Genomic DNA, 14,364 nt, shown 5'->3' with positions numbered 1-14,364 from the left:
TATGTTGGATAAGTATTTACCAGCAGTAACTATTTAATTTCCTTTAATTCTTACAAAAAAAACCACACACCCAAAGAACAATAACAACAACAAAAATTCTATAGCAATGTCCAGGACTTGTCTCAGCCAGAGAAAAAATAGGGCTGTCATGGAGTTCTTATGGTTCCTTGAAGCCATGACATAAGAGAAAAGGCAACACCACCAAATGATCAAGAATTCGAATGACATCATTGGGCAAGGAAAAAAGGAACATGCATGTGTAATTAAGGAAACAGAATTATCAATCTTGAGAAGATCAAATATAGGCAGTGTGGTAGTGTGGTAGTTATCACACAGTATTACATTTGCTTAGAAATACTATGACCTGTCTGAGAGATGTCTTGGCTGAGCCTTACTTTGAGCTGTCACTGCGAAACATTTAACATTCACCTTCTGTCCCCTTAATGCTCTCTGTCTCGAAGATTTTGTGATCTGAAGCAAAACTCATTGAAAAGGGCAAAGGAGAATCAATACCATTTGCTGCCTTCCCTACAAACAGGACCCATTGTTTTGCACCGTAGTTCCCATGATTAGGCTGTGTAGAAAGCAACACTTTCCTCTAGAAGCTGGTTAGATTACTGTTGGATCAGACTACATTGCAGGCACTATTAATCCAGTACTATTACTGAATCAAAGTGTTAAGATTGTCTCCTATATTTTTTTAATATGCAGTATTACGGTATTATTGATGAGATACCCTCTGCTGAGAATACTGAAAATGAAATGCTGTTCTAAATTAAAATGCAGTTTGTCCAAGATAGCTTTCTTTTGTGAAGAGATCAACATGGTGGGAACCTTTACCAGTCTAGTACAAATCAAAGGCAACTGCTGGAGTGGGTAAACAATGAAACAAGTGCATGCCATTTGACCCAAACTCCCTTCCTTTAGAATCGGTGTTGTGATGTCACAAACACATATGTAAGGAGAGGAGCTTGCACAGCAACATTGTGACGCTCATTTTGTCATGTTGAAGATTGCTGAATTCTATCAACACTTTGATACATATCAAATGGACTTGGCAGTGATTCCTATTCAGCCAGTATCAATGACGACTATATGATGACTAGAGATTGCATGAACTGTAGTCCAGATTCCAACGTATCTTATTAAGTTGGGAAAGACTGTTAATATGATCATTATGTCTGCACTATAAAGGCAATGCCACTGTTTTGTAGTTAGGTTGGCATAGCTGACATTTTCACCAAATTCTGACTCTTTGAGATACTTGCAAATTAAGATGTAGTCCCTCCTGCAGGAAGCAAGAAGTATAGTTGTGCAAGAAATGTTGCAGATGGTACACTTACTTTGAGCAATTTCTTCAAATAACAGTATGCCCAAGCTCTCACTTGCACACATATACACAGAAACATAAAGATGCTTAGCCTATTGGTATAACAGTAAATGCTTCTACATAGCAGAGCATGCTAAGAGCGACTGCTGCTTGGCACATGCTTAGCAAAAGAGCCCCCACACTCAAGCTCATTGTTCCACCCTCCCCACCCTGCTGCTGAGATTGCATCAGAACCTATAAAGTTTGCTAATGTAACACATGCTGCATGCCAGATCAGGAAGAGAACATTGTTAGCTGGACAATAGCTGCTGAAGGTCAGAGCTTTTACTCTGATAGAAGCTGTGCTGTGACAGGCCATATCCAGGTAGCTTCTCAAACTTGATAGCTTTTTGACAGCTTTAGCTTTTTCCTCCACTCACCATTAACGATGCAGAGAGAGGGGACATGACTAGCATAACAAAACAACTCTCTACAAACCAATAGAATAAAATAAATTTCTAGCTTGCTAACAGTACCATTAGAGTAGAATTTGTGCATCCAATCAAGGATGCCAAAGGCAACAAAAATGATTATTATTGAGGTGTTAAATCTGGGTGAAACCATCATAGGACAGCAGCGGAGCAGGTATATGAGCCAAGGGAAATATAATTTGCAGTCTCCAGGTATCGTAGGATGCTCCATTGGACATTACATAAAAGTAAAAGAAGGCAGCCCACAAGGGCGCTTGTGAGAGAATTGGAGAAATGAATCAGTACTGTGAATGCTGTCTTAGCTCCTGAATGGAAGGCAGGAGATAAGTCTAATAAATAAATAAATAATTATCTAAACTCCTTTATTCTTCTTATGACAGAAATTTGGCTTTTTTTTCACCTTGGATCACACTCATTATCTCTTTAAGTAAGATTTGTTTATTTATTTTGTTAAGTTAGTAATTTTTTTAAAAAATATTTCTTAAGAAACACAGCTCGTCCCCATCTTTCACTGTTTTAATTCTTGGCTACAATATGAGCTTAGTTTGTTACTAGAAAACTTACATATGTGGTTTGGAGTAAATGCTACCAATTACTGGGCACTAGTTATTGATGCAAATTGAAAGCAATGTGTACCAATTTCTCAATGGTTGCAGACTGTTAATGCATCCTAGCATTAGTTGAACAGTAGCTTTGGAGTGTAGGCAGGGCAAAGTGTCTGCAGATCTATACCTCTCATCATGCCCTTCTGTTTGCCAAGACTGAGAATTCACATTCATTTCTGTCTCTGCTGGATCTTCTAGGTTGCTTGGTCCTTTTACATTGATCACCAGCTTAAGAATAGAAGGCTGTAAAAGAATCCAACAACTTCCCTGCTTAAGGTGAAGTCTTGGTATATTGGGAGAGGAATACTGTAGAGTTTCAGGCAGTGGTAGCAAGGAATGCTGACTTTGTGATATTAATAGGAGTTATATTAGTTTTCCCATCATCTGTGAATAAATACATCAGGATAGAGTTAATTTCAGATACAAGTAAAGCACACTTGCAATAATATCGTTTGGAGGAGGTTATATTTATGCAGCAATATCACGCATCTCCTAACTTAGGAGAAATAAGCATCTTCCATGCATTTAATGAGATTAAAATGAGAGGTAGAGTCCAAGAGGTACAGTCAAGAGGAAGAAGCATTGATATATGGACATCTTCAGCCACAGATGGAAAAAAACCAACCTATACCTGCCCCTCAACCTTGTCAGCATGCTGCCAATGACTAAGTGGGATGGGAGAGTTTTAAAGGATAATAGATGCTGTGATGTGCAAAGGGCAGCGGATTTCATGTACCCCTTTCTAAATGGATAAATGTATTATTATAAAAAAATCTGAAGAAATATCTTTTAATTTTCATTTATGTTATGACATCATCTCTTTTTCAAGTGTAATTTAAATGAACTATCACATTGAAAAGTAACCCTGCTCTTTCTGGATATTAGTAACAAATGATCATGATTGACTTTTGGGAAACATTTGTTTGGCCCATAGCTGGAAATGTGTCTTCATTTCATTTCTGATGTAAGAGCAAAGCGTTCACAGCGTGATGATAATTCCTGGAAAGATTGTGTGCAGCCCTTATCTGAAGAACAGGACTGGAGGGTTGGGAAACATTCTTTCATTTTGCATCAGTACAGGCCCTAGCATCACTGTCTCCTTAAGTGAATGAATACTTGTCAAAGACAGTGTCAATCTTAGAAACAAGAGGATGCTTAGACGAGGAAGTTATAATAGTTCTCAAGCTCAAACAGGCCACAAATTTAAAAAAGAAAACCCTCACCTGGTTTTCAGCAGGCAATCGTGGCATGGAGGCAGCTCTTCCGTGACCCTCCATGGGTAAATACTGATCACTATCTGAGTAGCCATCTTTTGCCATCTCCCGCATCTCTACAGACTAAATTGGACAAGGAGGATATTAGGATCAGAAGTCATAAGAAACAACTAGAAGAAATGCTATTCTTTTCAACAGCTGGGAAACTGGAAGAAACAGAAATAATAAACTGCAAAGTAAAGATTAGTTTATTAAAGAGATACTGCAAAATTTAAACATTACTTAATATTTTAAGTGCTTTTTCCAGCAGGGCACATTGGTGATACAATAAAATGTGGTTATTGAATCACTCAATATTGTGTCACTCAAATAAATACCTAATCCATATTGGCTTAATCAATTTCTATCTTTTGGTCCTATGATCTGATGGAATATAGAACTTCTCACTGTAAACAAAACTTTTCTGAAAAATTTTGCTATACAGCTGGCTTTATAGATGCATGACAGGCAGGGACAAGAAAAAGAAAAAGTAGAGATAGATAACTGCCAGTTCAAACACCTTGCGGGCATACAAACCACCTGGGAATTGGTCCGGCTGTTGGGTATTTCCTCTGAGCGCCCCCGCTCTGGGCTCCAGGTTCCTGTCTTCTGGAACATCTCCTGTGCTCTTTGCGTGACCCATGACTCACTTTCCTTCACTCCTCCTTCCTGCATACTCCTGGAAATAGATAGAAAAAGTCATATTCCAACCATACATCTTCCAAACTGTAATGAATCTATGTGCACAATCATAATCTGTTTATCTGTCCATTCCCCAAGCATTCATAACTCATGTGTAAATAAAATACAAACAACTTTAAGTTTTACTTTAAGTTCCAGATCTGTGTTGATATTCCAGCAATATAAGTGGCTCAGTGGTGGGTTCCAGATCCTGTTGCAACCAGTACGGTGCAATGGGGCCCGGCATCCACCACATGAACATGTGCAGCGCATGCGTGCATGCACATCCTTATCTCCTGTGACGCCTCCGCGAACCTCCGCGATGCTCCAGCTGCTTGGTGGAGCTTCATGCAGGTGCTGTGTGCTCCGTGTGCGTGGGCAGAAGCGCTAAAGAGCTCAAATACAGGTAAGGAGCTCGGGTGAGCGGGTAGACCCTCTGGAGTACCATACCGGAACAGTACCCGGTGCTCCGGGCAGGCACCAGTACCGGGGCGTACCGCCTGCAACCCACCACTGAAGTGGATCTATTTATACTGCTAATCTAGAAGATGAAGAGTGACCATTGTGTTCTTCAGTGTATTGTACTATCATATCATCTTCACAAAAATGCTGAAAGACTGGGGAAGGGCATAGCAAGACTTCCTTGGAATGGGAAACTGACTATCTTTATTGAGTACAAAAGTGCATCTCCTGAGCTTCTTGATGTTAATAGTAATGTCATTGTGGTGATATCATTGTGTCAGTTACCATGCCCTATGTGGCTTTTGAAGGCTAAGTAATATTACAAAATGAAAATATATATCTCAGATACAAAAGAGCTTCCAGTCTCTGGCCTACAGTGATTGGTAATGTCTCTACAGAATTTCATATTGTCATCTGTCAAGTCCTTTTTGTAGATGTCATTGATGGAATGTTTTGTCCTCAAAATAGGCCACAGGTTTACTGACTATGATCCTGTTTCCAATGACAGAGAATTAACCATTCATTGACTTTCTAATGCACTAGTAGTAGCAATGTTCAGTAAATGTCTCGTCTGAAGTACTTGTTTCTGTATGGATGGAACTGTCCTATATAAACGAGGACTCACATTCCACCTCCTTGATCCAATTGAGAGGAAGGAAGGGCATTTTGTCCTTGACCACCTTCTTGAGTTGGAGAAGGTGGTTCCATGCGCTGGAACATAAGTGGTGTCCGATTCTAAAGGGAACAGGATGATACAAATATTAAAAAGACCTTGGAGATATTTTCTAATCTAGACATCATCAGATTACCTTTTTTTCCTCCAGTAAATTTCCGATCACTTGAAAAACGTTTAGAACAAATGATTTACTGTTTGCCTTCCAACTTTGAGAATATGGAAATAATAGCTCTAAGGAGATTTTATTCATAAATTGCAAAAAAGGAAATCACAATTATTATGTCATAACTTCAAACAGTCACTAGAAAGAAGAAATTTTAAATTATTTTTATATTGTACATCTCTGTTGGTGGAGTTTCCTGGCTCTCTAAAACATTTAATTAAAGATGGATATAAAATTATATGGATTTGCGCGCGCGCATACACACACACACACACACACACATGCATACACACAAGTGATGGAATTTCCTAGCAAGGCTGTAGCACTTTGTGAAATGTAACTTGGTCCACTGTGAACCTGTCCAAGATTTGTTGTACTCCAGAAATGCTCAATTACTTCATTTAATGGGTTGAACTGTAACCTAACGTGTAACAAGAATTAATTTGGAGTAATCACTGAATAAAAATATCACCTTTTAAAAATCTTAAGATTATTTTAAAGTACACATCATTTGCTGTAAATAGAAAGAATAAAAAAACCATACAGCAACATTTTCAGATTTGGGAACGGTGGCATATTTATTTTTACATTTACAGTTTTCACACACCTGCTCCTCCCGCATGGCCTGCAGCTTCTTAGCCTTACTCTGGCGATAATACTCCATGATCATCATGGCTGCATAGATTTTCCCCACTGTCAAGTCAGTAGCTGCAAAATAGAAACAAAACAAAAAACATCACCCTCCAGCTTAGTGCTACAAATTGGCAATTCTCCAGTCTTTAGACTCAAAATATTTGACCAGTGGCATTCTCTCAACTAGTTCTATATAGGGATATTGCACCAGTTGCCCCAATGACTACTTGGAAGGGAAAGGAAAATCCAGTTATTCAGACTTCAAATATAAACCATCACATAATGAAGTGCAGTACAATATAGCCTTGAATAGTAAATCTAATAGGAATATTTTATGAAACAGTAAACTGCAGGGATTTATTCCTGCAGGTCACGAAAAGGATGGGGGGAGGAGGAGGAGGAAGAAGAAGTCTTTATATTCTGATCTGTTATAACAATTTTATGCTGTGCAACAACCTGCTTTTCTTCCAGAGTAACGTTTCTACCCTCAAAATGATGCTATAGGGCAGTGGTTCTCAACCTTCCCAATGCCGCAACCCTTTAATACAGTTCCTCATGTTGTGGTGACCCCCAACCATAAAATTGGTGTCTCGGTTCCTAAGACCATCAAAAATATGTGTTTTCCGATGGTCTTAGGCGACCCCTGTGAAAGGGTTGTTCGACCCCCAAAGGGGTCCCGACCCACAGGTGGAGAACCACTGCTTTAGGGCACTGCACACCAGACCAACTAGACATGACAACAGTTTTCCCCGAATGCCATCACTCTGCTAAACAACTAATCCCATAACACTGTTATTTACTAAGACTCTATTAGTTATTCTTCTCATCCTTCCTATTACCTATCTCCTCCCATTTATAACTATAACCATGTTGCTTGTATCTCTATGATTTATATTGTTTTGTTTATTTCCTAGTATGATTTGATTGCTTATTTAGTAACCTATGACTATCACTAAGTGTTGTATCTTATGATTCTTGATGAATGTATTTTTTTTCTTTTATGTACACTGAGAGCATATGCACCAAATTCCTTGTGTGTCCAACCACACTTAGCCAATAAATAATTCAATTCAATTCAATTCAATTCAATTCAATTCTAAATCTGCAAGAAGTAAATCAGTGGTTAAGCACCCAGAAATTTCCTGCATTTAAAGTAGTTTTCTGTTCTACTCCTCTCATATTACAATCTAATCAGGGGTGAAATGTAGCCTAAGTGATGACATTTCAGAAGGTTTTATATTCAATATTGTTAATCATCCTAAGGGAAGAGGAAAAGGTATGTCAATCTAAGTTGTTCTCTCAGGAAAGATTATAATAACTAAAGTAAAGTACTGAGTTAGAAATTTGTCTTAAAATATTTCTTTCATTAGCTTTCTGAAAAGTTTCTTCTTGCTCAAAATAATTTTCTCATATGTTTTTATTTATAATGGTAGGATTATAAAGTAGTATTCGCATCCTGAGAAAATGACAGAAAGGTAGAAATAGGTAAGGTTGTCATAGATAAGGCTGAATCTGAAAGTAATGATTAAAAAGCTCTTACATTTATGAGGGGTGACCAGAAGATCTAGAGTTTTCTGGGATAGATTGGGCCAGATTGCCATCATCTCTTTTCTCAATTCAGCATCCATCTGCTGTTTGTCAGCCCCGCCTAGAAGATTCAAACCAGGAATGAGAGGAAAAAACAAAGGGCTAGACATCCCAACTCTACCTCTTCCCATTGAAATGTTAAACATTTACTTTTTATCATTGTCAACACTATCAGTAATTTTGCTTTTAAAAATGCTATTACAGTTTATATTCAAATTTGATAAAAGTATTCTTTAAAAATGTTTAGTTATTTAACAATAACAATTCAAACTAGAGGTGAAAAATAGCATTTCTGATTGTCTCTGATTTGTAAATATTTCTATAATCATCTGGCAAGTCAAGAGAGATGGATTCTAGCACCATTTCGGTCACATGTTTCTAATTTTCTACTTGAAGGGAGAAATGTATTGAGGTGTATGAATGCACTGTGTCAAAAGGAGAAAAAAACTGAAGCAGATTCCTACAACAAAGTCTCAACAGAACTATAAACTAGGAATTATTAATTAATCAATGAATTAATAATGCACATGTGAAAGTATTTTTCTAAAATCCTGATGCTCTCTTGCCTTCCTGAAGCTGTCAACACTGCAGAGTACTTATTCTGCATCATTTCGCCTATTTGTATAAGGCATTGCCACAAGCAGCATTTGTATTCAACATTACCTCATTATTAGTATTAGTATCTGAAAATGTGCTTTATTTAGTCTCATTTTTCACAATACTTTCATTTGCTCGCAAAATAATTGGATCTATGGAAATGGCACTTGCCTTTGGCAATCTTGATGTCAAGGGCAGTCCTGATCAATGCCATAAGGGTAGAATTGAAATGGACCGTGTTGTCGTCTGCCACAGGTAAATCCATTCGCAGTAATCTCTGGAGAAATTCAAGCAGAAATGTGTGAATCTAGGACCCCTTTCACTTTCCAGTTTGTCATGCAAAGAGGAATATAAGAGCCTTGAGGAGAACTCTGAGCTTAGAGACTTTTTCCTGTATTGTCTCTATTATTCAGATTATCCATACTAATGAACTGCTGTTCTACTTCATTTTTCTTTCAACCAAGAAAAATGGTTTTCTATGCACAGATGCTATGGATTTTCCATCAGCCATGCGGAAATTTGGTTACAAATAATTGTACATAATAATTACATAAAAGTCCAATTGACTACAAAGTATGCGGCTGGAAAGTTTACTCCATAACAATACTTGGAATCTATTCTCACATTAATGTAGCTAGGATTGTCAGACTATAAAATCTTCGAAAGAAAACAGTGCTTATTTTTGTCTAAAATGTATTTTGTTGTTTTTAGCAGTTGAAATTGTTTTTAAACTCCTGTTTCAACCCTTAGATTCTGCCGCTCTATAGATTACAATATGCAGAGCTCTGCCTCTAGACTTTCCCACAATTGCTGACAGAATTCAGGAATACTTTTCAGGGTCCTCACTAGAATTCACATGATGCTTTACTACCATTCTCAAATGAATTCCATCTTTTAACTCCCACAGAGTTCTCCCCTCGGAGCTCAGGTTGTGTCTGTATTTTAAAGTAAATATTGTAAAGTAACACAAAGTCCCATCTTTTTCAAGATAGCAGCAGACAGCAGCAGTAAAGGGATGGGTTCAAGGAGAATGCATTCAACCATTGACCAAGAGCAAATTTTGTCAAATGTGCAAGATTAGAAGCATGCAAAAGGAGCATGCAGCATGCAGCATGCATCACAACACTGCACAGTGTAAAGGCATCCACAGAATACATATTGAGACTCATTCATAGCTCTGATATAGATTGATCCATAGGGAGAGATCCGGACTGTGGGCTCTTGGTGCAAAAAATGGGTGCATCCTTAACACAAGAAAGAAAGAAATGAAACTGGCAGATCATAGGCCATGTGCCATTCCTCTGAGCCAAGGCTATGGGCTGGAGATCACACAAGATGCTCAGGGTGGGGCTCGATTAGCTAGTGCATTAGCTGAGATAGGCTGCGGACTAATGGAAATGGGGGTTAGACAGTAACGGGTTTGGGAGTTTGTTAAGTAAATGTCACTGAACAGAGGTGCACAGGATGATAGGTAAGATCAAAACAGGGAAGAAAGAAAGCAAGAGAGAAAGTGGGAGGCACACATACAAGTGATGATGACACATTCAGCAGAAGATCCCTCAGGAACCTCATGTCCAGAAAACCTGTAGATCTTGAAGACCAGCCTGCACTGGAGGCCTACTGAAAAAAAGCTTACCCAGGGTTTGTGCTTCTGCATTCAGCATTCCCTCTTTGGTAATTTGTTAAGAATGCTGCCTGTTCCCTTACAATTTTTTTATATTTTTCAACTGTTCATCAACAGGCTACAAGCTGGTGTGTAAACTCCAGTTCTGTCATATAATTCAATCCAATTTGTCAGAGATCATCCTTTGCTTCTGGCCACATGCAAAATCTTGTGTGGAGGCGAATGGTGAGTCACTTTCTAGATAGGATGAGGTAATAATGTTCCCATCCCATTATTTAGACCATTCCTTTGTATTGTATTTTGAAAATTAATTCACTGAGGATTGTGGGATGGCACTTCAGACACTTTGGCAGTTCATCTAGAATAGTTGTAGAAATTATAATTTTATTGTGTAGCCAAAATCAAATAACTACACAACATAGGATGATGCAGCTATTATTACTCACTAGTTGCAATCTCCAGGATTTCATACATTAACATGATTTACTCCTGCAACTGCTGTATAATATGTCCCCATAATAGTAATGCTTTAATTAGAGGACCAGCAGTACTTTCCTGGATCACATGTAAGCTTTTGCTCAAACATTATCACATTAAAGCATTCCCATTCTACCATAAAAACTGCACGGATAAAGTCTTGGTGTAGCATTAAGTTGTGAATTGTTTTTTCTTGCTTCTGTTCCAATTAAACAATTTTTTCCCAACTTCGTTCTTGCTCTTTTTGTTCAATCAAAGAAACATCCCAAAGATGTTTTTATACTGGCCAAAATAATCTCAAGACCTACTAAAGCATAGCCTCCTTCACCAGATTTTGTGTACTTGTACTTTACATAATTTCACTCCTAGTTTTGATCCTTACTGAATTTGATTTTTTTGTGTGATTTTTTATCTTTGTAGTACAGAATGTCCAAGGACAATAGCTTATATTTTCATGCATTGGAGCAAGATGGTTTAAGCAAGTTAAAGGAGATGAAAGCGTCACATTGAGTTAGCCAGAGTGTGCAGACTATTGAATAGGAGAATGTCAGGTTATGTGTAGACTCCAGATCTGTAGGGGACTGAGCCTTTAAGATTGTTATTTGATACAGAAGGAAGTTTATATGCTAAGGAATAATCGTAGCAGAAAAGAATGGGGAATGATGGATGGTACAGGCAGAAATTCTTCCATTAGGTCAGATAAAGCAATCAGAAACTCTCATTCCTTCCCCCACAGTCATGGATTTGTAGAATTGTTCCCTCTCTCAGTAGTTTTCTGGACAGCCAGTGGCATATATAAGTTGACCTAGGGATGCATAATGATAACTAATTATAAGGGGATGAAAGTATAAACAGAAGGATTAATCAACTGGGGGGGAGGGAGATTATTGTAGGGTGTTACATCTAGGAAATCTTTTTTACTCAAATAGTATAAGTAGGAAAGATCCTCTGCATCTTGATACTGAAGCCTTGACCCAAAGCTTATTTATCAAGTTTCGCATACCATGTTAACCTAGTATTCCCCAAATAAATTAGTTTACACTAAGTAACAAAACCTATGGATTGAAACCAATGGCTCTACTTGCCAGGAATATATAGACTGTTCTGTGGTCTTCTTTAGTCTCCTGGTACAAAGACGCCAGTCTTGTTTACTGATCTATTTATGCAATTCTAGTCTTGTAAGTCCAACTTTATTGCGAACTACTTTAATGCTTCAAGATCTATCAAAAGTTAAGTTTGTATTCAGGCTGGGCTTTGAGAACATAACTCTTTTACTGATGGAGGAACAAGCTGCAGTGTGATTTGAGTTCGTATCCCCTTCTGAACCTTTACAACTTGGGTTTAGAGCTCATTATCTGATAACAGAACATAAATGTAGCATTTTGAAAACATGGCTGTATGTGCCTCCTCTTTGAAGCACTGCTCAGTTGAAAGAGCAGGTTTTCTGTAAATGCAGCTTTTATCTTCAAAAGCAACTGAATTTTCTATTTTTGATCGGTATCTTCTTAAGATGAGTAGCTATTACTGTGATAGAAAATAATATCTTCTTCAGTGTCTTTTTCTGTTCATAAGGTGCATTGCTTTGAGTATCCATACAGAGAAATGTAATAAGCAGTTACATGGAAGTGGGTTGGTTTCCAATGTCGTAGTAGTTTACAACAAAGGTGCTTCCCCAGTCCTTACATTGCTATCTTTTTAGCACCATCAATGTTTCAGTTATTTAATCTTACTATGTCAGTCTCTATAGTATTTTAAGAATTTTATTACTCATATAGTAGTCTTTAAAGTGTCTGTTTTTAACAAACCTTTTAGCTCATTTGTGTATTGCTGCATTTTGTATAAATTGATGATTTTACTATGCATCACCCGCAGAACTTTTAAACAGAGATAAGTAAATAAAAATAAAAATAAAATATATAAACAAAAGTTATTTCTATATAGAAACACTATAGCTTAATATTAAAACAAACACTTGCACATGGAAGTCATGTCCCTTTAGAACGTGACAAAAGGTTCATAGTTTACAGTTGGAAAACAATTGGGATATGAGTGAATAAAGTAACATTTCTTGGCTTAAAGCAATTTTATATACTCATTTGGCAGTTCAAGTGACTGCTACCGTTAATTTCAGTGAAGTTGGGGCACTTCTTACAGTTCTACAATCCACAAGCAAATAAAGGCATTGTAGTTTGATCCTCTTCTTTTGCTCAAGCCACATATTGCTTTTTCCTCTTTTCTATCTTAACTTTATTCACAAAAGCTAGCCTTAGGTATTGATTGTATGAAAACTTTTAATTAATATTTATCTTTCCCCTTGTATTATATTTAAATGGTAGGAGTCCTTCAATATAGAAGGTTCCTAGTATTATCAGTCAAAAGGCATCATAGACCTATTCCATCTTGCCTCCTTAAGAATTTTCTCTGGAAGAAATGACAGAAGAAATGGTGAGAAAGGACTAAGCATTATGAATGGAAGATGTAGACAGTATGCATTATAAAAATGATTATTTTCAAAGCAAGTGATGGAGTACTTAAGTTTCCAAATGTGCATGAATAATTAGCATCTGGTGTTATGTTCACCAAAATACTTGTTGCTTAAGTTGTAACATATCCTTGTCTTAGTAAGGTCAGGCTCATTGCAAGATAAATGGGAATGTTTCCTTTAAATACTTATTCTCTGAGTCCAATAGAGCACGGGTGTCAAACTTGCGGCATCATGTTGCCACCATGTCATGTACCGTGATGTTTTTCTCCTTCGTGGAGCTGAGGCCTGCACATGACGCATCTGGCTTGTGGGCCGCCAGTTTAACACCCCTGCAATAGAGGATATTTTCTACCTCAGGATGTTTTACCTCCTGGAGCTAGTAGGCAGGGTCCACAATTAAACTTGTCTTTCCAGAGGGTGAGAAGCCATATTGTCTCCCAGATTGTCTTAGAAAATCAAGACTATTTTTTCACAGTATAACTAACATAACAGAAAAAAATCTATACTTTAAGTACATTTATTTCAGTTTCATAAAAAAAGGCAATCTACTACATTACAATCCAATGATGCAATAGTAGTGGATTCCTGTATTGGGCAGTGCCTGAATTAGATGTTCTCCAGGACTCTTCCAATCCTTATATTTCATGACCCAAAGGGTCAGACAGAAGGAAATCCCCAGTGAGTACTGCCTACCAATCCCCATATATGTTGAAAGAGAAACATTAATAGAATTATGCTTATCAGTTTTCTGAATTAGAGATATTTGAATGTCCTCCAGAGGTTTCAAAGAATAGATAATTTATGGTCAGAATTCTCATTTTCTTCTAAACCCCATGGAAGGCATTATCAACCTTGGGATGTATCAGAGCATTTATGGAAGGAATTCTGACTTTAGCAAATCATCAACTCAACAGGACATATCTTTTCAAAGCTCTGAGGCACATATATCTATTTTGTACTGGTTAGAAAATTTCGATGCAGAGCCCCATGTACAACCTACATCTTTCTCATAAAAGAATTGTCATGGAAAGTTATAGTCATGGTTACATATTAATTCTCCTGAGCAAGTAAGCTGTTACATTCCCTGGCATTTTTCTTTCTACTATACATTGTGAAGTCAATACAAATGAATGAATTTATTAACTTGTTCCTTGTTTATCTAGTATAGAAGGCTAAAGTAATTTCCAATTTTTGAAACTCTAAATTTATGCAAAACTAAGACCTGTACATACATTTAATTTAGGCCATGCAATGCATACTCCTTAGAATGTAATCACATCAGAAAGAATAACTAGAGGAACTTTTATTGCAACCAAGAAAT

General features: G+C 37.3%; 1 protein-coding gene across 1 annotated transcript in view; it reads right to left on the bottom strand.

Annotated features, from left to right (window-relative positions):
- Nucleotides 1-14,364, bottom strand: part of CACNA1A (calcium voltage-gated channel subunit alpha1 A) — a 215,999-nt gene that overhangs the window by 26,853 nt on the left and 174,782 nt on the right. The window contains exons 37-42 of the mRNA XM_081934727.1: nucleotides 8,629-8,734; nucleotides 7,814-7,921; nucleotides 6,248-6,348; nucleotides 5,427-5,536; nucleotides 4,199-4,337; nucleotides 3,629-3,742 (exon numbers count right to left, since the gene is read on the bottom strand). Of these exons, the coding sequence (XP_081790853.1) occupies nucleotides 3,629-3,742; nucleotides 4,199-4,337; nucleotides 5,427-5,536; nucleotides 6,248-6,348; nucleotides 7,814-7,921; nucleotides 8,629-8,734 (678 nt within the window). The remainder of the gene's footprint in view (nucleotides 1-3,628; nucleotides 3,743-4,198; nucleotides 4,338-5,426; nucleotides 5,537-6,247; nucleotides 6,349-7,813; nucleotides 7,922-8,628; nucleotides 8,735-14,364) is intronic.

This window comes from Natrix helvetica, assembly GCF_964273705.1.
Source record: "Natrix helvetica genome assembly, chromosome: 1".
In the NCBI taxonomy this organism is placed as follows: domain Eukaryota; kingdom Metazoa; phylum Chordata; class Lepidosauria; order Squamata; family Natricidae; genus Natrix; species Natrix helvetica.
This window is presented reverse-complemented; position numbering and strand designations above follow the sequence as displayed.